This window comes from Ambystoma mexicanum, chromosome 8, assembly GCF_040938575.1.
Source record: "Ambystoma mexicanum isolate Mex_15411 chromosome 8, UKY_AmexF1_1, whole genome shotgun sequence".
In the NCBI taxonomy this organism is placed as follows: Eukaryota; Metazoa; Chordata; class Amphibia; order Caudata; family Ambystomatidae; genus Ambystoma; species Ambystoma mexicanum.
Window position 1 is genome coordinate 347,451,824 of NC_090929.1, and position 26,894 is coordinate 347,478,717.

General features: G+C 45.2%; 1 protein-coding gene across 3 annotated transcripts in view; it reads right to left on the reverse strand.

The window, feature by feature from the left end:
- Positions 1-26,894, reverse strand: part of PNPLA7 (patatin like phospholipase domain containing 7) — a 2,986,886-nt gene that overhangs the window by 1,833,668 nt on the left and 1,126,324 nt on the right. For all 3 annotated transcript variants that reach the window (XM_069609797.1, XM_069609798.1, XM_069609799.1), the window contains 2 exons: positions 7,888-7,965; positions 5,840-6,045 (listed from right to left, as the gene is read on the reverse strand). In XM_069609797.1, coding sequence (XP_069465898.1) covers positions 5,840-6,045; positions 7,888-7,965 — 284 coding nt within the window. The remainder of the gene's footprint in view (positions 1-5,839; positions 6,046-7,887; positions 7,966-26,894) is intronic.

Genomic DNA, 26,894 nt, shown 5'->3' on the forward strand with positions numbered 1-26,894 from the left:
AGCGGCTGCCTTCCCCATGCCACATGGTAGGAGACTTTAGACTGGGGATCGGTGATGAGTGCGCAGGATTCGTCACATAACCCTATGATATCAAACACATTAGCTATCAGGTATCGAAAGTAGGCCAGAAGCTTACGCAGGGTAGAAGCATGGAGCATGTCGAAGTCTGTTGAAATGTCTAGACCTCAGAAAGATAAAATGAATGAGTCAACACGAAAGGCAAGAAGGATATAGGTTATGACCTTGGATAGGAGTTTTTGTTTTCTGATATTATTTTCAAATTCAAACTGCCTGACTGCCAGCCAGTGCAATTTAAGGGACAATTCAAAAAAACAATGGCTGATTGGGTGGGGAAGATTGAGCCTGTTTTCCTAATCTTATGAGAGATACTATCGGATTGGATCATTGTTGCCTTGGCTAGTCAAAATAAGATCATCTGCTGTGATGGAATACAAATGTAGGCTTGGCTCCCATTCCAGTTCCCGTGATCACAAACCATCATGTTATGGGTTTTGTTCAAAAGTTGAAAGCCCACTTGCATTCCTAGGATATGTTACATTTTTTCTCCAACCCACAAACATCTTACAATTCAAAGGGTCCTTTTTATTTGTTGGACTTTCAAGATTCAGTACATAAAAGAGCTGCACATAATGGCATAGGACCAATGTCATCTGGTTGTGGCGCCTTCTAAATAAAAATAGAAACAAAGCGCATGAACCTTCTATCTGAAAATGTACATGAATTAACTCTGATCTTCTGTAAAGGTTTTTCAATAAGTTGTGCACAAAGAAAGGTCTTTTTCCAGCACTTGCTTCCTCAATTCGGGAATCATAAGCTTTATTCTGGTTGACTATGTTAGCACCCTTGGCATCATGTGTTTATGTTGCTTGCTTGCCAGGTGTTTAGGACATCTCAACCAGACGTTTGTGAATGTGGACGACTGTTTTACAATTTACTCATTGAGGCCACTGACAGCCAGTGTGGCCGGCTTGATCACTGAGGGGAGTAATAGTGAAATATTGCATTCTTACCACCACACTGGCCACAGCGTTATGGTTTCTTTGGAATTTTCCTTGTAATTTCTTGCAGAGTACCTGGCATGGCTCATTGCAGTAAACTGCTGTGTAACTGTTCCATTGTGATATCCCTCCAAGAATGGTTGAAGCATGTTTAGTGATTAATAATCTGCACAGCACACTGTATTCCCCACTTGGTTCGACTATCAAGCTAGTCAAATTACATTTTTCTTAATTTTTGTAACCTTATTTTTTAACTGTAAAAAGGGTAGATGGTGGGTTGGGGTTAGCTATATACAAAGGGGGAGTGAAAGGTAGGCAAGGGGGGCTCCCCCCGCATTTTGCATTAAAAATAATTGGTTAAAAATGCGGCAAAATGTGATTCAACCAGTTAAAGTCGAACAAACTGCATAGAACCTCTCCTCATTCAGGGCTTTTAAGCAGGAATCAAGTTAATCGTCCTTTGAACATCTCATGGCCAAAGGCTTTGTTATTACGAACACCAGACTGCTGTGCATCACTGCGTATTGACCACCGGGACTGGACCTGCTGCTCTCTGCGGAATGGCTGGACCGGTTCTCAGCTGCATACAACTCATTCACAAAATCCATGTATTGGGAGGCCTGAACAGCTTGTTAAATGTACAGGAAATGACACAGCTGAAGACCTTCCAGACAACATGACCTATTTTGGCTTTAGACATCAGATTCACGGTGCCACACGCTCCCACAGTTATACTCTTGATGTCAAGCTCTTGTATCTGTGGAACAAAAGCTAGAAGGTTGTTAAGGATGACACCAAGGTTCTTAGCAGAAGAAACAAGGGTAGCGTCCAGGGGTGGGAGGCCAAGCACAAGGAAAAGCAGGGGCGAATGCATTTGCTAAAGTAGACAATCTCAGTCTTTGTGGCATTCAAGCAGATAAAGTTATCAATTATCCAGTCATGAATCAGGGCTTTGGTGAAGAGCCAAAGCAAGGCCATTAAGACTGAAGGCAGTAGGTGTCTCATCTACATAGATTTAGAAGGTGGTGGTGTGCCGAGTGGTGAAGTTGGTATAGTGTTTCTGAGAGGAACTGAATAGCCAAGAGAATAGGATGGAGCTTTGTGGGATTCCCCAGAGTTGAGTTGTATGTTCTGAGAGAAAAGTGCAAGAGCAGACCAGAATGTCCAGGTCCAAAATTAAGGATGTAATCAGATGGAGGCTGAGCCAGAAATGCCGAAGTATATCTTCAGATGGTGACGGGGAGTTGTATATTAGAGTGACAAATGCCATAGAGAGTTTGAGTAGAATTAGAATGAGGTTGAATTGCCATCTAATAACATCAGTATCTCATCCCATATAAAAAGCAATGCCGTTTTGGTACCTCCAGCAAGTCTAAAACCAGATTTATGATTGTACATAAGAGCATGCAGCTCACCAAATCCAGGTACTTGATGTGTAGCTACCTTTTCAATGATGTTTCATAGAAGGGGAGTGTTGGCAACAGGGCAGTAATTGCTGGGATGATAGGGTCTGCACTTTCTTTCTTAAGGAGCGGCGAGAGACAACATCTCTTTGAAGCGGATGGGGAAAAAACAGTTTGAGATGTTAACCAAGGCTGTGAAGGCTGGGTGTAGGTTGTGAACTTTGTCCTCAATCGACTTTGTAGGACAAAAGTCACACTACTCACTGGAGGATGTAATGTTCTTCACCAGTGACACAAGGTCAATCTGGCTGATAGTGTTCACAGCAGAGAAAGTAGCAGCTAAGAGAAGGTCCAGAAAAGCAGGAGCAGAGGATCTGGGTAGTTGAGACATTCACATTTAAGGCATCCATGTTCGTGGTGAAGAAGGAACATATGGAGTCTGCAAAGGCTTGTGATGTAGTCTGAGAGGTTGAGCATTCTGTTTGAAATGCTCAGCTGACTTGTTAGAAGCTGGAGTAATACAATTGTGGAGAAAGACTTTCTTTTTTCATAGTATTGTTGTGTTTTAGCCCTTTTGGTGTTGAGGGCTGGCCTTTTTGAGCTCAGGGTCACAGGATTTGTGCCAACATCACTCAAGAAGCAGTGTGAAGGTTGGAGCATTTGGTTGGCGATCAGCGTTCCTTGTAGATCAGATAAAAGCACAGCTGATTCGTTAGAATCTCAAACAAGGTGTAGGAAGGTTTTCTTTTTCATAGTTTGGCTGCATACTAGCGATTCTGGCGTCGGGTTCAGGGTGAATGGATTTTTCCCAACATCGCTTAAGCAATCATTTTCTCTTAAGTGATTTAACTTCAGGATCAAAACAAATGTAGACTTTTGATGAAGATGTCAGTGCTTATTTGGGATGGTTGGGGCCTGAGTGTCCAATGTTCTATTTCATGATGCAAGATGGACTCCAATCTCCCAGAGAACACGAATCGGGTGACAAAAGTATCAGAAACAAGGTTTGGAGACACAGCCATTGCTGTTCTAACAGTTATAGAGTCAAGGTTAGTGAGTGTTCGAGGGAGTGCTTTTCTCAGTCTTGCCAACCGACCCTGAAGGAAAGAGAGACGAGACCAAGGAAGAGGGCTCAAAAGAAAGTTGAAGACTTAACTCACATGTTGACAAAATGGCTTCTAGAGTCTGGCCTTCCACGCGGGCCGGGTTGGATGGCCAAATTTAAACAGCCAAGGAGTCACACAGTTCAGAGAAGGGTAGGTACTGCTTGGTGACATCACATGCTAGCCAGATATTAAAGTCACCAAGTACCAATATTATATCTGTAGTTGTATGCGGGTAAGAAATAAAAAGTGATAATTCCCCAAGAAATGGTGATGATTCTCCAAAGGGTCGGTACAATGTGACATGATAAGAGGGATGGAGGGATCCATATGGCACATATTTACTAGTAAATCAAAGGAAGAGACTGAGGCTGTGGGTATAACAATAGAGGGATCAGAGAAAGAAAGATCAAAGCAACACCCTCCCCTGTTTTATTTATCCTGTTGCAAACATGCATGTTATATCCCCCAGGAGGACGAGTGATGTGTAGTTATACGAAAACCAAGCTTCATTACTGTCAGGAAGTCAATTCGTGGATGTTAACAGGCATACTTATTGGCTGATCAAGCAACAAGGGTAGCAATGCTCCATAAGTCTTAGGTAGGCAAGGTTTCATAGGTGAAGGTGCAGGAAGGTAGGGTAGAGGACTGTCTCCCATATGGGAGGTAGCTATACTTGAAAGGCCATAGAGAATCTGAGTGATGTTGGCAAAGGTGGACGAGAAGCACAGCAAGAAGGTGGAAGGGAGAGGTGAGGTGCCATATTGGAAAGAGGAGTAGGGGATGAGTGGATGTAGTCGTAGGTAGAGAAGTAAGAAAGGGAAGATCAACTAGGAGGATGGAGTCAAAGATAAGAACGTTCTTGTGACATCCATGCACCACAGTGGTGCCATTTTGATAGCTATTGATGACACGTTTCAAGTACTGCAGTGAGATGCATTGGATGCTCCAGCGTTTTTCACTTGGCATTTATATGTATCCAACTGGAGACAGAACTTTGCACATAAAGGCTTCCCAAGTAGCAGGGCCATGGCAGAAAAATGATGTCAGCAACTGCCTCCCCGAATGAAGCATTGGTATAGGAGTCAGAGGTGGGCAGGCACTGATTGCATTTTATGATCTTATTTTTTTTTAGGATTTATTTGCTTTCCATACAATATTGCATTCAATTCAAGGTACTTTACAGCACAACGTAACGTCTTTTGGAACATATACCCCCTCCATGTCAGGAATTTGCACCAAAAATGTATCCCTCTATGATGCAGCTCAGCACCATGTTCACCCTACAGTCATCAAAACGGAAAAAGCTTGAAGAAAGAGACTGGCCATCACTCTGCCTAAACATTTGAATTCTTTGCCCAAGCCACCTAAAGTTCAGACTTTGTAAACCCCGATTTACTGGAAGGCATCTCCAGGAAAAGAAACAATGCCTGGTCCAACTGGGAGTTTTACCTTCCTTGATTGTAGCCCTGCCCTCGATGCTTTCCTGTGCCACTGTTAGCATAAATGTTATAAAAGGTGGTCTGTAATGATGCATTATTTCTGAACATGAAGGCTGGGATGTGCAGTTAGAATGCTTTCATCTTTGCTTTAGGTACTTGCTCTTGCCTCCCAAACCAAAATTGCTTCCTTGCCCTACACTCCTTCGCCGGTCTCCACCCATAAGCCACCATTTCCTGTCCCAGCCACCTTCATGCCTTTGTGCACTGAAGTAGCTTGTATAGCAAATAAAATTAATACAATAATCCCATTCTGTGGAAAAGCACATATTGGGTTTGTCGACCAAGAAATGTCAACGTATTTATATTTTTTAGACCTGTTGCTTATGTCAGTCTCTTAAAACTGTTACAAAAGGTCAAGGGGTCCTTTTTTAAAAAGAGAACCCATATTGTACTCTGTGGAATATCGCAATAATTCTATCCGCGTTAGGATTAGCTAAAAGACCAAAGATTTTCCATCCACCAAAGGAACTATGAGAGATGGCAAGTCTGACAGAAAGCAGAGGTCATATTTATTACAACCCCCAACTTTAGGAATAGGGCATCTATCAAACTCACCAACTACATTCTGTGCTTGACCTGAAAAATCACTGGAAATAGACTATATATGTTAAGACTGGCACATAAGCCACTTGTAAGGGAAGAGAGCGGATTATGGTGCAGTGGGTGCTTTTTTACATCTGCAGATATGTGGGACTGCCGACTGATGATCAGTTGCTTTGGTTTGTGCAGAGAGACGAGTCAAACAGCGACAAACTACCACAAGACATAATGCTACCTTAACTTTTCAGTAGGAATAATATTGTGCCACTCACTCGTAGAAATGAGATTTCGAGATGGACAGGAAAGTGCAGTCTCGATTAGCCTTGACTGTAAAGATGAGGGGCTCTCCAGTTAGCACTGCAAGCTGCCCCACCAGCTCTCCTGGATGGGTGACAAACAGACAGGTGTCCTCCTCCATGTCGATCTTCCGCTGGTAAACATGAAGCAGCCCAGAGATCACAAACCGGATGCTGACATCCTGTGGGAAGCCAATACACAATCATGTCAAATGAGATCTTTAAAGCACACTGTCTGATATTAGCATTGCTTCTGCTCACTGATGCACATGACCAGATACACTGGTTGGCTGTGCTCTGTGGCCAATATATCTTATTTTTTCTGAGCACTTTTTAGTCAAAATACAGATCATAAACATATGGAAATCTAAAAAGAATGTATTGCCGGAAGAGGACATGTGTGGTGTGATCGTGTTTTTACGTAGGATAGAGTTATGATCCGCAGGAAGAACAACTTATCAAGAAATACCAGAAATATTTAATGGCGTGTACAGATAATAGATGGTGTACTACTAACAAGTTATGGGAATTGAGATTTTTTTTAATCTTAATATTTATTGATTGTTTTGGTCCTTGATGTGCCTGTTCATTTGATTTAAGTGTTTAAAGGTTTTGTACCGAGTGAGGAAGAACAGAAGGAAACTGTACTATGTTTGATTATTTTTAGCGAAGGGCTCACTCTTTTGATTCTTAATAATTGCATACGTTGCCATTATGAGTCAACTAAAATTAAAAATAAATAAATAAATGTGTGCATCCAATCAGATGCACCTGCAGTAGGGTGAAGTCAGGTCTTATCAACCTTTCATTGTCAGATTTAGCCTGACTGCAGTGTCTGGTTAGGTTTGTATATTGTGAGCTTGTAGAGGGTACTGTAATGCATGCTACGTGTCCTGAGTTCGCTTTGTATCACATGTGAAAGCTCCAGCGTCTGTTCTGTGGAGTGTACTTAATTTGTCATTTGTAAGCAAGCGTGCATGTATGAAACATCTGCTTGCTGTGGCCTTCGATAAATGGGTAGGCCCTCATCATCCCCAATTTATCAAGGAGATCGGGATTGGCTATTTCAAGCTTCCAAAAGACCACTGGCTGTGTTGTCAGTTTATGAGGTCTGTTTTGGTTTGTATGAATCAACTGCTGGATTAAAATGCAAAGGGTTGAAATAACTGTTCATTGTGAAGTTTCACGAAAACATTATGTAAAAGAGTAATCAAAAGGTGTGGCCAACTGCACCAGCCACTCTTTTCTACCAGCGTCCACTGGCCCAGTCCATTGGTGTTTGTAGGATGCAGTAAGTATCTTTACTGAAAGAGTCTGCTGGTCATCAAAGAAACAAACAAGATCTGCCCGAACATGGAAGCCAGTGCATGGGAGGGGTAACATTGAATTACACAGAGTAGGGCATTGAAGGTAGATTTATACCAAGTAATGCCTGCCATCTGAAAAGGACCAGGTCTCAAGCCCAAGTTTAATATGACAGTGATGAGTAAAAAGAAACAATACTTTTTAATAGCCAGTCCAGCAATAGGAGTAGCAATTCCTTCCTCGCACAGAAGCTGCCACAGTCATGTGGCTGATCTTCATAGGGGTCGACCATCTCTTTAAATGAGACAAGTGCCAGATATGGAAAGATTAAGTGAGATACAAGGATCGAATTTACATTAGCAAGGTATCAGAAAAGATGACTGGATGAGTCTTGCTAGCCATTTAACTTTGTATTTAGTAACCCAAAACTGAGCAACACAATTGAGTGCCTCTCACACATGAAAAAAAGGAGGAATGTCTTTTTTTGGTAATTTGTCAGAATGATTTCATGGGGGACACATCCATGCAAGTAAATACACAAACACAAAAATTGAAAGGAAAAGGGGAAGGGGTCTCCCCCAGTTTTATACACAACAGCATGAACACAAAATAATGTATACAAATGTGAAAAAGTGCATTGAGGAAAAACATATAATTAACAGCAGTCTGTCATTTTTGACAAATTCAAATCGGACACTTTGACAAAATGGCCTTCTTACCTGATCTCCCTGTCTAGATAAAACAGTTCCGCATTTAACCTGGTGCAAGGTCACTCTGCCAGTCAGTAGGGAAGGATTCTAGGGGACAGAGAGAAACACTGGTCAGCTGTACGACGCATTGACGATCAACCTGCTTTTCCGACATTACTTTTCAAGGTATATTTCATATTTGTTATGAGGTTTTGGTAATGACTAATGGAATGCAACAGTTCGAGCACACACACATCTTGCACTTTAATGAGCCCTGCCAGATCGGATTTATTTGAATACCTTATCATCCAACAGTGGTAAACCTAAGTGACTCGGTTTGAAAATAACTCCCTGGTTGGCTGTATCCACTGCCGCCAAAGAACGTGAGAGGAGATTCCAGCTGGACAGCGCCTGTCGGTAGCTCACAGTTGCTAAATACAGAAGGGGGAATCCCCTACACAACAGGGCACAGGGGGAACAACAACTAATACAAGAGAAACGGTTCCAGTTGAAATACTGCATCTTACTCATAACCACGGTGAATGTGTTAGTAATGTTATATGCATAAGAAAAACCCCTATCTTAATTAACAATTATTTCATCTCAAATTGCATTTTATTTCGAATTCAAAAATATTAGTTTAAGAGACACTTACCAACAGACAAGATAAAAAGGGTAATATCATATAAAAACATACTAAGCCAGTATAGTGGCATTAAACCAAAGAAAAATCACTACACATATATATATTGTGACTAAGCAACATGAATATAGATTTCCAGTATATGTTTTTTAATACTAATGACTAATAGTTCACTCAGTCTCAGTACAACTGTACATTTGAGAGGAACAGTCGATGCACATAATATGTGTAGGCATGGCTCAGTTATCCGCCTTCCTCAGGATCCATAAGAGATAAAGATGGACCCTGCATGTTTTAAACCAAATGGACTGTCAATACAAATGTTTTTATTATTAAAAAAACGTTTAATTGCCAAACTAAATCCAGAGGAAAGCTCACCAAACATGCCAACATGAGTGCTGGGTTTCTTAGTGAAACCTTTCATTCCAGTTGGCTGTCATCTCCCATCGAATCTGGAAGGGCATGCCTGTGGATCAGTTCATCCAATTCAGAGGATAGCCAATCTCATAAAAATGTCCAACACTTAAATGCTTGCACCCAAATGTCTTAAAGGAAGGTTAAGTAGGTTCATCACTACAGCCGTATTGATACAGCCCAACATTCGGTTTTTAGAAATGTTGGAATATCTATAGTTGCTAAAAATCAAATTTCGGACAGTAAACCATTAACCAGAGTATAATGAAGATATGACTCTAAACAAATTAACAAAAGAATGTATACCATTTTGAAAGGGACCATTGGCAAAGCGCAGATACTTTAGTGAACCTCTATTCACCAATAGCTAAAAGCATGCGTTTTCATGGGTTATAGGTAAATATACTATAGAATATACGGGTTATGCAAAATCTGGTGGCGTGCTGGGCAGGCAATGAAAATATGAATATCTGCCTTAATGCCAGTAAGACTGAGATTCTACTTATCGGCACACCCACTCCCTCCTTCCCTGCAGCTCTCTGGCCGGCCTCCCTTGGCCCTCTTCCTGCTCCTACCTGCAAGACAAAAAACCTCGGGGGTCATCTTCGACTCCACACTCTCCTTCTCTCCTCACATATCTGACGTCTCTAAGAAGTCACACTACCAGCTACACCTCCTCAGAGGTATCCTTCCTTTCCTCTCCTCCCGCCAGAAGCTCACTGTCTCCAGAGCCCTGGTTCTCTCGAAGCTGGACTACTGCAACAGCCTCTATCTAAATCTTCCTGCCTCTACTCTCCGCCCTTTGCAACTCATCCAGAACAGGACTGCGAGACTTGTCCTTGGCCTCAACCCCAGGGACCGTATCCCTCCAGGACTGAAATCACTACACTGGCTCCCAGTGGTTTCGAGGATTAAGTTCAAAACCCTCTGCATTGTCCACAAGGCCTTCTGGGGCCTTGGGCCAAAATACCTTCAACTCTCTCTTCCTAAATATCTTTCTTCTCGAGCTCTTCGCTCATCCACCTCCAACTACCTCAGGGTCAGCCGCTTCTCCAAGCAACGAGCTGGGGGTAGATCTTTCTCCGCAGCAGGGGCCTCCCTCTGGAACAGCCTTCCTGCCTCCCTGAAACTTGAGGAGAACCATCTCCGGTTCCGGAAGCACCTCAAAACCTTCCTCTTTGCCTCCGCTTTCTCTCCCTCTCTCCCCTGCTAAAATCACTGAACCTGCACTGAATCCGCAACTGGGCCACTCACCGATCTCGGTCCTTGGCCCAGCCACTCTTCCCTGCACTGCCTACCGGCACTACGGGACTGTCTCTGTATCCTACAGCTCCTTCTCCCGGCACTTACCTTGCACTTGCCACCAGCTGGCCCTATTATTTATCTTGTATTCTACTAACCATGTACTGCACTTTCCTTGCACTTGCCAACAGCTTGCCCTATTATGTATCTTGTATTCTACTAACCATGTACTGCACTTTCCCCTCTCCCCTTCACTTGCACTTTTCCCAGTACCCCTACCCTTGCACTTGCGAAATCTGAATGACACCTGGCCTAGTAGGATCGTTGTCTGTATCCCCTTGTTCCCTCCCCCCGGCCTGGTCGCGCCTTGAAACACTTGTGTATAGGCGCGTTACAAATGCCATATCATATCATATCAATATGTGTGCTCTTTAGACTTGACTGCAAGGAATACTCCATTTACGAGTATAATGGGAAAAAGTACATGTGATGAACATTTACAGACATAATAGCCACCTCTGCGACCTACGAGAAAAATCGGACTGCCCCATTTAATGATCATGTCAAATGTTTGTGTATAAACAAGCAAAGGCCACTGCTACTGTCAAAGTTCTGTCCTGTATCTGCAGACCGCAGCGAGAGTGGCTCAGATGTCCGGTACCTCCCAAGCCAGTTGATGATGGGCCAGGGGTCAGAATGGGGAGTATCCAGAAGTCGCTCTCCTGCAACAGTATAGAGCGAGAATAAGAAAGAGCCCAGAACCGACCCTTGAGGCACACCGTGGGCAAGCAAGAACGATTCAGAGGACTTGCCCGCCCAAGTGACCAAAAATGTTCTATTAGAAAGATAAGAGTGGAACCAAGACAAAACAGAACCCGAAAGACCAAAAGACAAAGTGAAGCCAAGAGTGATCAACAGTGTCAAAGGCTGCAGATAGATCTTGAAGAATGAGAAAGGGGGGAGTGCTTAGAACATCGTGCCAAAAGAAGGGAGTTCAACACCGAAAGAAGAGCAGTTTCTGTAGAGTGAAAAGGGTGTAAACCAGACTGAAATTTGGGGAGAATAGAAGAATTAGAGACAAACGTGGAAATCTGAGAATAGACAAGCCATTCTAGAAGTTTTGGGAGATAGGGCAATAAAGAAATAGGGCGGAAGTTTGAGACAAGCAAAGATTTTAGACTTTGCCCCTTCCTTGTCTGCATCCCTCTTACGGGTTCACGCTTGCCAACTTCACATTCACATTTACTTTCAATGTTTATGGGATTCACTTCCCTTGCTTTCTTTATAGTTCCTAAGTCAAAGGCTTTCGACTGTACAAGGATTTTGCTTCACCTCCTTGTTAGGGAGAATTCTCATAAATGTGCTAATTCCCTTCACCTTAGAGACCCCCAGCAACTTTGCTGGATTTTGAGGACTTGGTTTCTTTACCTGGAAAGAGTGTGAGCCTTTTTCCCCACGGTCTTTCATGTATTTTGATGTATGTTATACACTGGTGTTCTTTGATTATGGAGTTTTAAGATAACTCCATAGGCATCTTTTCATGTGTGTTACAAAGCACCCTCAGTGCAGTGACACAGGGATGTCTTTTTAGAATTCCCAAAGGTTTAAATACCTTCTCTGGGATAAAATACTGTTTCCCAGAGAATATAAGGTTAAATTGACTTTACTAGTCTTTTTAAATTCCTAGACCCAGCACATACTATCTTCCTATAGAGTGCTGGAGGGGTTACCTAGTATCCCCTGTGTCTAGAAATTCATGTAGCAGTCAAATGCTACCCCTGTCATGATCCGCAGAACACGCCCCTTTTGGACCTCATGGTCCTTGTCACCACGGGGCTTGCACTCCTTGATACTCCCAACATGGCCGTCTAACGTGCAACATCTTCCTTGTCCTTACGTCAGACGTAGCATATTTACAAATAGGCCGCGCACTAGCAGGCCCGCGCGTCTCAATGCTACTGCAAGCAGCGACTAGACGTGTGCTCCATAGTTCGCTACACTGTTGTCCTTGTTCCTGGACCTCCTAATTCCATTCCCATTACCCTCTTCCTTCCTCCTTGTTTCCCGGACCCGTGTGCTATGTGCTTACCCTCTTCGTTCCTGGATCCCGGAGTGTCTGAATCCTGGAGCTCTGAACGCACGCTGGAGCCAGAAGAGGGTCGCGTGGGCTTATACAAGACCAGGTCCGTGCGTAAGAAGACACCGCCCAAGAAATCCTGCAAGGATCGCTACCAGGTGAGAAAGGGGGAATTCCGTGACAGTTTGAGACGCCAAACGACCGAAGTCAAAGCCGACATGGAAGCGGCTGTTCAGGATCTCATGCGTAGCATGCAAGAACTAACGACCGAGGTACAAAATTTAAAGGTGGAAAACGCCGCTCTCAAACAATTAGTTCTATCCCGTGATTCTGCCACAAAGGAAAGCGTATTGCTGGGCGGAAATACGATGGGTCGGCAAAAACCCTTTGTGGATTCCTTGATTCTTGTTTGGTTCACTTTACTTTTAAGCCCTACTACTTTTCAACCCATAGGGCTAAGGTTGGCTTCATAATTTCACACCTTTCCGGAAATGCTCTAACTTGGGCTACGCCCTTAGTCAATTCTGGTGATGCCCTCCTGGATGACTACGACGGTTTCATACAAGCCCTTAAAAACATGTTTGACCGCCCTGAGCAGGTCTATAGTGCCCAGGAGCGCCTGCTAGACTTTTATCAAGGATCCCAGGATATGCTTACGTATGTAACCCGATTCAAGAAATTGACCAAGGAAACTGACTGGTCTCCTGAAGCAAGTTTTACACTTTTCAGAAGGGGACTGAATGAGGAGATCAAAGATGAGTTGGCCAGAGTGGCTCACCCAAGCTCGTTCCAGGCTCTTTTGGACCTTGCCATGCAAATAGATTTTCGTATCCAGGAAAGAAAGGCAGAAAAAAGGAAACCCAAAGTAACCCCCCCGAAAGCATCCTTCGAGATTACCTCCAAGACTGACACAAATCTAGGGTCAGCTGCTGAACCAGAACCAATGCAGATAAGAGCCTTCCGTGGACCCATATCCCCGCAAGAAAGGATGAGAAGGATTCAAACGGGGCTATGCATGTACTGTGCCTCAGATAAACACCTGGTTAGAGAATGCCCACTAGCCCCTCCTCCGCGTTCCGGAAACGCCAGCTCCCGATCCTAGATGGAGCAAGGCTTCGGGAGAGAGATATTTTCTCCATGTCTATTCCATCCTTGAACTCTCCTGGACAAAACAGCCTGGTGATTGTACAGGTCCTTCTATCGCCATCCAAGAGCAAGACCTACTCTATTTTGGCCTTGGTTGACTGCGGAGCTATGGGAGTATTCATTGATCAAGATTGGGTTACGTGTCACCACATTCCATACGAGACACGAAGTACCATGCAACCGGTGGAAGCGATCGATGGAAGACCCCTCACTTCATGGCCTATAAGCCTGCAGACTAAAGAGATCCAACTTTCAATAAACCATCACCAAGAGCTGATCAGAATTACATCATTAAGTCTGCTCATTATCCCATGGTCCTGAGTATGCCCTGGTTACAGAAGCATAATCCTTATATCAACTGGGCAGCAGGATCCTTATTTCTTGGATCTGAGTTTTGTACGTCTCACTGTCTATTCCTGGAATCATCCGTGACACCTTCCAAAGAACCATCAATAGATCAGCAAGTTCCACTCATGGTTTCCAATATCGTATCGGTTCCAAAGGCCTATCAGAGTTATGCTTATGTGTTCTCAACTGCCATAGTCCAGGCTGTACCCCCCTCACAGACCTGAAGACTGTGCCATAGACACAGAACCCTCAGCAGTGATTCCATTTGGGAGGATGTTCATCCTATCCGAACCTGAAAAGAGAGCCCTACGAGAATACTTGGGATACCAACCTTGAGGAAATCCCCAGCTGGAGCCTCAAAGTTTTTTGTTCCCAAGAAGGACACCAAGGAACTTAGACCTTGCCTTGATTATCGTGGATTAAATCAATGCACCCTCAAGGGCCGCTACCCTTTACCCTTGATCTCGGATATCCTGGAAGCGGTGAGAGGAGCTGTAATCGTCACGAAACTGGATCCCAGGGGTGTCTATCATCTGATCCGTTTCAGGGAAGGAGACGAATGGAAAACAGCCTTTCGAACACCCTTTGGACACTTCAAATATCTGGTAATGCCCTTTGGACTTGCTAATGTCCCTGCCGTCTTTCAACGTTTCATGGATAGGGTGTTCTCCGATATGCTGTTCATTTTCGTCATCGTCTACCTTGACGATATCCTGATCTATTCCAAGGACCTTCTAAGGCATGAAGAACATGTTAAGGCTGTCTTACAATGACTACGTGAACATAGACTCCTAGCCGAACCCGAGAAATGCCTGTTTAATGTGACCTCTGTTCATTACCTAGGATTTGTCCTTAGTCCAGAAGGAATTGGTATGGATCAGTCAAAGGTAAAAGCCATATTATCCTGGCCAGCTCCCACTTCTGTGAAACAAGTTCAATCCTTCCTGGGGCTAGCCAATTTCTACCGGAAGTTCATACCCACCTTTTCTGAGATTGTTCAGCCGATCATTGCACTCTTGAAGAAAGACACTCCCTTTCTCTGGTCTACACCTCAAAACAAGGCATTCCAACGTTTAAAGACAGAGTTTACTCAAGCCCCCATCCTAGCACAACCCGACATAAATCGACCATTCATAGTGGAGACGGATGCTTCTAACTACGCCATAGGAGCAGTGCTGAAGCAAGAGTTCGAGGACAAGATGGAACACCCCATTGCTTATCTTTCAAGAACTCTGACTCCCAGTGAGACACATTACTCTGTCCTGGAAAAAGAACTGTTAGCCATCCGTCAAGCCTTCACCGAATGGCGACACCTACTCCTGGGAGCGAGATATCCAGTCCAGGTCCGCACGGACCATCAGAATCTTCAAGTTCTATAATCCTTGGAGTGTAGGAACAGTCGTCAGGCCCTTTGGGCCTTCTTCTTTGCCCAGTACCAGTTCCACATCCATCATGTCCCCGGATCACAGAACATAATTGCTGATGCCTTATCCCAACGTCCTGACTACGAAACAATTGAAGACCGGACCTATCCCAAGATGTTTCCCCACACGATTTTTGTAGCTCAAGCAGTCAGTCTCCTCGAAGAAATTCAGATACAAACCCAATGCTCTGAACTCTGGAAGGATATTTCAAGGAAGAATCAATGGAATCTAAGAATCAAGGATGGATAGTTGTTCAAGGATAATGCTCTAGTCATCCCCACACAGACATTACAACAAAGGATAATCAACCTCTGCCACAATACCCTTCATTCTGGACATCGTGGCATCACCAACACCCTCCGTCTTATACAAAGACAATGTTGGTGCCCTAGAATGAAGAAAGACGCACAACTGTACATCCAAGCCTGTTCTATTTGTAGTCAGAACAAACACAATAACAAGAGACCAGCAGGTCTCCTACTACAACCTACTCTACCAACAAGACCATGGGAATTCATCGCTACAGACTTCATTGTGGAATTGCCACCTTCCAGGGGATACACGACTATCATGGTTACCATTGACTTGTTCACTCACATGGCTCACTTTACACCCCTGCATAAACTACCGTCCTCATCAGAGCTAGCTGGTATCTTCCTGGAACACATTTTCCGCCTACATGGACTTCCTTCCAAGATCATATCAGACCGAGGACCTCAATACGTCTCACAATTCTGGAAACATTTCTGTCGCATTCTGGGAATCCAACGTGCTCTCTCATCAGGTTATCATCCACAAACCAATGGAGCTACGGAACGTGTAAACCAGACCCTGGAACAATACCTTTGCTGTTTCATCACTAAGGTTCAGGACGACTGGTCGCTCCTAATACCCGTGGCTGAGTTTGCGTACAACAATTCCGATCATTCGGCAATCAACACCAGCCCCTTTTATTGCAGTCAAGGATTCCATCCATCAGTGTTACCCTCTGTTCTTCCACATCCCACACCTGTTCCTACCATTGACTCTTGGATGGAAACACTCCTCAATGTACACAAGGAAGCCAAGGAACACTTAGAGAAGGCCATAATACGAACTAAACAAAATGCTGATTCTAAAAGAAGACCAGGGCCTTCATATGCAGTTGGTGATCAAGTCTGGTTGTCCTCGAAGCTACTACCCCGACACTTACGGCCAAACAAACTGGCCCCCCGGTACTATGGTCCATTTCCCATCAAGGAAATCATAAATCCTGTCTCATACCGACTCAAGCTACCCGACTCCTGGAAGAAGATTCACCCATTTTTCAACACTTCTTTATTAAAACCCTACATCCGATCTTCCCGGAAATCTTGCAGACCCCTTCCAGGTATAAACGGGGTCAGCTTCAATACCTGGTTGAATGGAAAGGATATCCTCCAAGTGAAAGAACCTGGGAACCTCCTTCTAGTGAATGTTTTCTAAATGATTGTGTAATAAATTAATAAGTGTTTTACCAAGAAAAGTGTCTACTTGAACCACTGTGTTTCTAAGACCTCTGTGTAACCTCTTGTACTGCCCACATTCCCTCTTGAGATAAGGCTGGCTGCTCAGCTCGCTACCACAAGACTTATACCAAAGGTTGGTTTTTACTTACACCTGTAGTCCTAATTGTATGTGGTGGTCCCAGAGGGTACTGTATGCAATTCTGCCTAACATTCCTGTATGACCACTTTGACCTATGTTGGTGGCTCTCCTGCGGCCTTCTAGTATCTGTAGTTTTTACTCAGATGGGGATGGACCAGGGTTTCTTGGAGCAGCACCAACGTGGTGCCGGTCCCCTTCTGCAGCTCGTCTTCCCTTCTTCAATCTTACAGTTCTTTGCACCGCTCTCACTTTGCGACTTTCATTCACCACAGCCGGTTCTTATCGGTTGTCCCTTTGACTCAGCAACTATGATGAACCGCTTGGCTTTCCTTGTACCAGGAGTCAAGGCTGGTACCACGGTAGCAGGAGTCTCCCTCGCTCCAGCTTATAAGCATGGATGCGCTGCGTGTACCGTTGCCATCTGCTGCAATACACTTGGGCTATTGTCCTCTACGGATGTTTCGCGGGTCTGCGTCGAAAAGGGCAAGGCCGCGACTCTCCTTGTCAGCCTCTCCATATTTGCTGCCTTTCTCCTCCTCCTGAACTGCTGGGTCTGGATAGCTGTCTTGTCATACGGTCCTCAGAGGTATCCTTCCATTTGAGAAGTCTCATATTTATAACGAGCGTAACCCCTTTAGCAACAACATCACTAAATGGAGTCGCTACATTGACGACATTCTGGTATTATGGAAGGGTACACAGGATGATGCCAACAATTTCTTCACTTGGTTAAATGGTCTTAACCCCCATTTACAATTCACGATGACTTCAAGTAATGAGTTCACTAATTTTTTGGACCTTACCATATTCCCCCTCAATGGGGTTTTGAAAATAAAACCTTACCATAAACCGACTGATAAGAACTCCCTACTGGATTATTCTAGTCATCACATTAAACATCTACGTGATAACCTTCCATTTGGCCAATTTTTACGTCTCAAAAGGAATAGTTCTGATAAAGAAACTTACGAAGCTGAAGCTTCCACACTCAGTAAAAAGCTCAGACAGAGAGGCTACCCCAAAAAGCTAATAAAAAAATCAGCCAAAAGGGCATTTAATAATAACCGGGAAGCCCTATTAGAACCTAAGACAATAAAACCTAAAGAGGACCGTATAGTCTGTGTGAACACCTTTACGGACCAGAGTTTTGAAATCACCAACATCATAAAGAGAAACTGGAAAATTTTCAGAACTGCTACACAAGCTATCCCTGTGCCTATATTCGCTTACACAAGAAGCACCACCATTGGCAATAGAGTCAGTAACAGCAAACTCAAATCGGTCTATACTCTGGAACCTAAATTGACCACACTCTGGGGTTTCCCAGAAGCCACCGGACATTACCCCTGCAGCACATGTGGGGTCTGCAAATTAACTGCTAGAACTAAAGAAGTTGATATTGGCCTCTCACAACTCTGGACCCAAAGGAACCTCACTAATTGCAATACAGATTTTGTTGTATATATGATCACCTGTATATGTGGATTGCATTATGTAGGCAAGACTGTTAGAAAAGTAAAAACTCGCATCATGGAACATCGGAGCTGTTTGAAGAACAGAACTGAGAATGCTCCACTTGTGAAACACTTCAATCTTTTGAAGCGCAAATATGAAGACTTCACATGGACGGTCCTGCTTGCCTTAAAAGGAACGAATAATACAGCACGCGAAAAGAAACTGTTGAAAATGGAACAAAAGATGATCTTTACCCTACATAGTGATGTTACAGGGCTCAATGAATCAATTGACTGGCACAATATCTAGTTTGTCGGGCCGGCGCAAGTCTTTGTCCTTCTATACTTGTAGTCACTACGCCAAGTACAACACTAATTACTGAAGAGACACGGGTCTTCCCCACTTCGTTTGGGTCTCTTAGTCTAGGGACTTCCCCCCTTGTTCCCCTTTTTTGCCTTTTCCGTCTTTATGAGCTTGGATGTATCTTTTTTTATGAGCTCTAGTGTACTTGTCATATGGGAGACCTATGCTTACTAGCCTGGCATTGCTCAGTGTCCACTTTACACTTCCTCTGACTCCGGTCTAAGATGGCCGCGGTCTTTCCACCATAGTGACCATCTCCTGTCTAACTAACTAACATAATAGAAGGACTACCTGTGTTCCCTTGACTACCAGCCAGCATCGGCCGCTTCGTGCTGCCACAGGTCACTTTGAGTCGCTCCTACGTAGGCGGTAGACTGGTCCTCCGCTTTCCTTCTACATTCGGTAAGCTATCCTGCTATTCTTGAGCTGACTAGTTCCTTCCCTGTACCATGACTACCTAAGGATCGATCGACTATATTACTGATCTTACCTTTATCTATTTATTTATTTTTCAGTGCGGATCGTAGTGATTCGTTTCCGGCTCTTACCCCTACGGGTGGACCCTCCTTTTAAGGTATCTCCGAGTCCACCTTACTATTAAGCGGCACGCTGAACACTAATGGGCTGTCTCGTCCTGAGCGGTTATACTTGCCCAACACGATCCCTCACCATTTGTCTAGATATACGCTAGGGCATTACCTGACTGTCACCGTCCGATCACTGCATGGACCCGACATTTTCACGATCTCCACGGGAGATATGTCCTTTTCACCGACTACTTTCTCTAGGAGGGATTCCCAGTTAACGGCCCTACTCTCACATTCATCGGAGGTTTGTTTTATGGATATAGACGGGTTGTCCCATTCCTTGTACTTACTGCTGTACTGTGTGTACTTATAGGCTTTTCGAGTCGCAGAACTGTGTGCTACAGATATCTTTTATCTCTTGTAGGGCCGCAAAGGTCGTCAATCTACACCTACTATTTTTAGTAGAGAGCCCCCACTGGCACCTTGATAGGTAATTATCTCCCTTGACAGGATGCCTTTTTCATTGATTGAAATTTCCAAAGTATTCAGTTATTTTTGAACTGACCCTTTGATGTCTGTTGTTTTTATCTTTTGCAGGTGCTATGATACTGTAATAGTAATGTTTACCACTCCAATTGTTAATGTTTACCACTCCAATTGTTAATAGGCTACGTTGTAAAAAGTCCCTCCTGATGAATGTTCCACACTTTTTTCTAGCGGAACAGAAACATGTCGAGACAATTCTCTGGACTCTAAACAGAGACTAAAATCTATGACACATCTATCCAAACCTGGTTGGGTACTATAATATTTGGTTGATAAGTACCCGCAGTGTTTTTTTGTAACACCTTTTTAAACTGGGCATCTCAGCCTGTCACGTATTCCTTGTTGTTGCCTTATATATTAGATGTGACAATTGTTGTATTGTGGACCAATTTATTTAATTGGATGTTTTAAATTTCACGATTTTTTCGTTATTAAAAATTGAATCTGTTATTTTTAACCTTGTCTGGTCCCACCTTTGGATTTACTCAGAGTGTTAATGATAGACACCTCTGGTACCTGCCCGATAACTTTGTCTCTCTATACAGTGACTATTATCGCCCCGGATATAGACAAAGTATACACTGCTAATTGTTGATTAGACAGCTGTATACCGGGTTTCCTCTCCTTGTAAGTAGTTGTCATGCGGTCTGCCTTGCTCGTACTGTGCTCTCTTGCTTCTCCTTTTATCCCTGTGGGGAAGGGAAAGGGCCGTAGGTGTGAGTGATTCAGGTCAATTGCTTGACTCTGCCTGACCCTTGCGTCGGGACATGTTAGGTAAACAGGTTTCATATTAGTTTGTTGTCTTTCGTGTCGGGAAAACATGTTTGTGTCGGAAAAGGGGAGATGTAGGGTTTCTAAGTATTCTGCGTGACAAGATGGGGAAGATAGGATATTTTTATTTAGAGGTGTTATAGGGAATTATAGCCTTCGTACTAGCGGGGTAGGTGATTCAGAAAGGGTGGATTTTGGAGGGTTTTAGAAATGAATAGGAGGGTTGGTGTGGCAAACTTATGTCAAAAGTTAATTACATCAATTGATGTGAAAAATATCTGTTGGTACTGTAATGCAGGTAACCTTGGATCAAGATGGATGCCAAGACCAAGGTTGTTGAAAGTGTGGGCCAACTGAGATGTGAAAACAGAACTCCCCACAAGAAATGATAAACAAAATCAAGGTGATCTTCTCACAAAGAATTTCACGTTCAATGCAGGTATTTGAGTTCTTCTTACACCAGTGTCCCAGTCTCTAGAGTTCCCAGTATGTTGCCTCAACTACTTCTCTTCTGTCGTTGCTAGTTTACAAGGTACATGGACCCTCTTTTTTTGTTTAATCTCGATGCATGCGTTCGGGGGTTGCATACCCTTTAACTGACTCTGATAGCTGCTCTTGTGGGTGTAAAGGTCGTCGGTTATAGCCGTAAGGGAGACCTACAAAGTGGTTTTTCAGGCGTTCTGAGCATACCCTGGACTACTAATTAGACTCTCGGAACTGCCCATAACACCTTTGGCCTTTCTCATTCTTCTTTCTACTGTCTGCTTCTGTCTGTGCCTGAACTGTGCACTGGGACTTTCCTATTCTGAATGATTAAGCCATGGTTTTCCTCATGCTCTCCTACACTCCTTGACCCGCCGTCCTTTCTTCTCATCTCCTCTGTACCACTTTCTTCCTCCAGTGTACCTGCCTCAGTATAACGTCTGAGCCTTGATGTCTGCACCTCCTTCTGGCCTGTGTTTCTACCTCCTCCTCCTAAACCTCCTTCTTACATCTTGGTCCTTACTGTATCCACTGATCCTGGATCTGTCCTCCTCCTGTCAGCACCACCTTCTCTGGTCCCATCTCCTGCAACTTCTTCCTTTTTGTCGTCGCCTCCTGCCAGGTCTTTACTTCATATGTTACCAGCTTCTTTACTACCACCACCTCCTTCTGTCTACTACTGCCTCCTGAGGTTGCCATCTACTCCTTAATCTTCTTTACCGCAGCTCTGTCTAGGTATCCTCCAGTATCATCTGCCCCTTCTTTTTAGTCTCTCCTCCAGATCTTACCATCTCCTCCTTCTCCCCTCTCCTCCTCCAGCACTATCTGAAATGTTGTTAGGCCTGGCATGGGAGTCGCTTGTTTTGTTCTTCTCCTCCTCCCTCTACTCCAATACCCCCTAACCCCCCTCCTCTTGTTAAATTCCAGCACTACCGCAATAGTCGTCAGGCATAGTAATGTAGCCGTTTGTCTGACTCTTTCTCCATCCCACCCCCCGTCCCCACCTCATCATTGTCTATAGCACTTACACTATCTGAAATGTCGTTCAGGTTGATTATGATAGTTATTGTTCACATTCTGAATGTATCAAGGACTTGTAAGAATGTCACTGTATTTTCCTATGTTCCCTCCCTGCCTTGAAGTGCTTTGAAACACATTGTGTATAGGCGCTATACAAATAAACAATCAATCAAACAATCAATCAATCAAACAAGCCTTATGGAACAGCAGCACATGGGCTCTAAGTGAGATGCTATCAAATAAATCAAAACCAGATTAAGATCCCAATCTGGGACAATAAACGGGATTGGCGGAAACTTATTAAGAAGGCCCTTCAGGAACTGGCCCATGAAATTTTCTCCACCGGCACGCTTACAGAGATCTTGTACACTGTCTGCGTGCAGCCAGAAACACATCAAGTAGTTCCTCAGAGAGGTCCCAGTCATCATACCTCATGCTCTCAAGAGCCAAGCATGTAGGTTGAGGGAGTCCAGGATCAGGTGAATCACTCGACCTTCCAACTGGGTCAGGAGATCTGGACGCCGAGACAACCAGTGAGGTTGACAGATGGACAGATCCAAGAGATCTGAGTGCCACGTTCTCCACGCCCAGTCCGGGGCAATCAAGATCATGGTCGCTCGAAATCTCTTCAACCTCCTGAGAACCCAAGGAATGACGGGAATTGGAGAGAAGGTGTAGTGGAGAGTGAAGGTCCAGTCCACAAGAAACTTGTCCCCACGTGCGCCGTTCGCTGGGAATTCCCTCACGCAAAACGGTTTGCACTTCCTGTTGGACTCTGTGGCCAACAGATACACTGCTGAAGTACCCCAGAGAGAGAAGATCTTTTCCAGGACTTCCTGGCACACTTCTTATTCATGTAAGACCATGCTCTGCTTGCTCAGAGCATCCGCCAAACTGTTCTCTGTCCCCGGCCAGATGAACTGCAGAGACTGAGATTCGGTTCTCTAGTAACCAGAGCTATAGCTGCATTGCCTCTGTGTAAAGGGGACGAGCACACACGCCACCTTACTTGTTCAGGTAGTGCATGGCCAACGTGTTGTCCACTAGAATTAGGACATGATTTCCCCTTGAGAGACAGGGCGAAGGACCTCAGGGCTAGCCTGTTGAAGTGCCAGCTGGCTTCAGTTTGTGACCAAAGGCCGCTCACCTGCATGTCCTCGCAGTGAGTACCTCAACCCTTCACAGATGAATCCCTGACTCCTTTGGTCTGAGGCCAAGGAGGCCAGAAGGGTTCCCCTGCCATAAGATTGTTGCGGTTGTCCCACAAGTCAAAGTTGAGGACCACTTGATTGGCTCCCAGTTACTGAGACCACTGGTCCCTTGGGAGCCACTGAAGGGATCTCATGCGCAGTCTCTGGTACTAGAAACATAGAGGAGGCCATTAGACCTAAGAGGCGGAGAAAGAAAGCCGCTGGTAAAGTGGCGTGGTTCCGGAAAACAAAATGTACCATCTGTGCTATGCTGTCGGCTCTCTCTTCAGGAGGGAAAGCCTTCCCTATCCGAGTATCTAGGACTGCTCTGATGAACTGGAGCTTTTGGACTGGTGTCAGATGGGACTTCAAGTTGAGGGACAAGCCCAGTCTGTGCAGTAGTAGGGAAGTGTACTCCAGATGAGATAAGACTTGCCCCGGATACGTCAGTCATCCAGGTATGGAAATACATGGACCCCAGATTGCCTCAAGTAAGCCGCAACTACCGCCATGAGCTTGGTGAAGACCCTTGGAGCAGAGGTCAGCCCAAAGGGAAGCACTTTGAACTGATAGTGCTTGTCCTCTATGAGGAATCTTAGGAACGTCCAGTGCTTTTGATGTATCGGCACATGGAAATAAGCATCCTGTAGGTCTATTGGCACCAGCCAGTCCTGAAGTTCGAGAGCATGGAGAATTTCTCTCAATGTCACCCATCTGCATTTGTCCTTCCTCAGGAACGTGTTTAGGGCCCTGAGGTCCAGAATGGGACACAGACCCCCTCCTGTCTTGGGCACCAGGAAATACCAGGAATACCAGCCCGATCCTCTGTGAGCAATCCTGCGAGGTGGGGGAGTGCTCCAATCGGCCTTGGAGGCCCGCTGTGAGGCCCTGGAGGATAAGCAGGAGGATGGGGAAAATAGCTCCATCAAAAATAACATTTGGACCCGGGGCCCCTCCTCAGTGGTGCGAGACGAGGATCTATCTGATTTCATGCCTGATCTCTTCTGTTCCATTCTCAAACTGCCTGAGGATCAGGAGATTGAACTTGATAGGACCCACCGGACCAAAACCTGTGTAGCCTCGACCCAGGATAGGCCTGCTGATGTGCTGTCCCGGGTTCACTTCTTCAAACTGAAGGAATTGATATTGGCTGCAGCCAGGCCCTTGCCCTCCATCTCCTTTCGCAATATGACACTCTCCCTGTATCAAGATCTGGCATCGATGACCCTGGCGAAGCGGAAAGAGTTGCGCCCGTTGACTGAGTGGTTACGTGCAAGGGAGGTGCCCTACAGATTGGGGTTTCTTACTGCACTCCATTTCACGCACCTGGGACCGGGCTGGGTAGTCCGAACACTGAAGGAGGCGGAAAGCTTGCTGAATCTGGAGGGGGAGGGAGCCTGGAGGGGCCTGCAGGTGAGCAAGACACAAGTCAGGGGGTTGATCCAGTGTCTTTGCAGAGATGGTGCAAGGTGGGTAGGGGGAAGCGGGTGAAGGGGCCAAGCAGGAAGATTTGAATAACCTAGTGTCTGGAGTGTTAACTCAGCTGCTTTTGGAGGTTCTTTATTAGAGCTGTGTTAGTTTGGGCTTACGTGGGGCCTGCGAGGTGGAGGGGGGACTAGAGCTGGCTTGCAGGTGTTGAGTTGCCAGGGGCAATCTTTGGGGAATATGGCTCTTCTTCCCTCCAAGTCGGGTTCCTGACAAAGTTTTCCAGATGTCTGGGAATTGCTCACATTTGAGCATGTTTGGGGGTTGGGAGGAGGGAGGTGTGGAGTTAAACTATAAATGTTTACTGTGGGTCAGACAGTTTTTCATTGAAATTAAGGCTTGGGCAGCCTGGGCTGGTGTGGGGATTGCACCTGGTTTCTGGTGGAAATGTTACCAGATATGGCGATTGATGTTGAGGCGGAGGATCTGACGCTGATGGGGACATAGAACGTGCAGATTTGGAATTCTCCAGCGAAGAGAAAATAAGTATTGGGCAAACTGAGGGAGATGTCTCTCTCCATTGTGTTCCTGCAGGAGAACCACCTGCTTGTTCACGATGAGAAGCGCATGAAAAATAGGGCATTCCCGCACCAGTTCTTTGCCTCTGGAGGCAAGAAGAAGCGGGGGGGGGGGAACTCACCATTCTGGTGGGTGGGCCGACCCCGATCTCGAAGACCAAGGTCCTTCGGAACCCGCAGGGGCGTTATGTGTGTGTTAAGGGTCTGTTGTAGGATCGGATGTTCCCTTTGGTGTCCATATATGTCCCAAATGTTGGCCAGGATCTATTTTAGGAAAATGTCCTGCTCAAGGTGCTCCTGTTTGCTGAGGGACAGATCATCTTAGGTGGGGATTTCAACCTAGTGCCCAACCCCCTGGTGGACAAGACCCTGCCCTCTACCAAATTAAACTTCACACATTCCTTGGCTTTTGGCCTGCTCCTCCGTGAATTGGGTTTAGTTGATGCATGGAGGCTGTCTCACGGGGAAGACAGGGATTTCTTGTTCTATTCACACGTTCACGGAGGTTTCTCTAGGCTGAATCTCGTTCTCGTTCCTAGTGACCTATACCCGTGTGTCCGAGAGGTGGAAATAGGCACGCGTACCCTGTCAGACCATGCATCAGTGTCTGTATCTTTGGCAAAGCTGGACAGGCCTGAGAGACGCAGATGCCCATGGAAGCTATATGACCCGGTACTTGAGACCCTGCGCTGACTAGTGAGGTGGGGGTGGTCATCTCCAATTATTTTAAGGAAAATGAAAACTCTGGCCCTTCGAAGGGTATTGTGTGGGATGCTATGAAGGCCGTGGTTAAGGGTGAGCTCATTAATAAGACCAAGGCTTACACTAGAGCTAGGCAGCTGATCAGAGTCGGTCTAGAGGGGGAGGTTGCCCGGGCTGTACAGGTGCACAAGAGACTGGGGTCCCACAGGGTATTGCACAATCTAAGGGTGTCATGGAAGAAACTGGAGGCACATTTGGCTGACAGAACAGCTCAGGCAATGCTAAAAACTAACGAGTTCTGCTATGCTAATGGGAATCGACCAAATCGCCTCCTGGTGGCCAAACTACGTAGACTCCAAACCCGGAATTCTGTGTTAGCCTTGTGGGATGAGCATGGGGTGGTGCAGTGGGGTGAGGCTGATAAACTGGGGATACTGTAGGCCCACTTTAGGGAGGTATTTTTCAGCAAGCTCCCACTAGTTGAAGCTCAAGCTCAATATCTGAGAGACGCGCACCTGCTAAGCCTATCTGTGGGGGATCGGGAAAGCTTGGAGGCACCAATCTTGGCGGGGGAAGTGGAATACACAATAAAATCCCACAAGAATAAGGCTCAGGGTCCCGATGGATTCACGTCTCCCTTTTATAAGAAACTTCACAAATTTATGGTTCCCCCTGGTGGGCTTCTTTAACTCCTTTAGGTCTTCTTGAGGGGTTGCCCCTACCAAGGCCATCTCCACAACTGTCCTGCTAGACCCAAGCCAGGCAAGGATCTGCTAAGCTGCGACTCATATCACCCCATTACTCTAACTAATATGGACTCAAAGCTCTTTTCCAAAATCTTGGCCTGTCGTATGATGGAGGTCCTCCCTGGACTTATAGACAGCGACCAGACCGCTTTCATTGTGGGCCTTATCACACACGACAATGTGCGAGTCCTTAGCTTGTCGGAAATGGGGAGATGATTGGGCATAGATTTGGGCATCATTGCGCTGGATGCCCATAAGGCCTTTGACAGGGTGGACTGGAGCTATCTCCACGGGGTCCTGGAGCAGTTTGG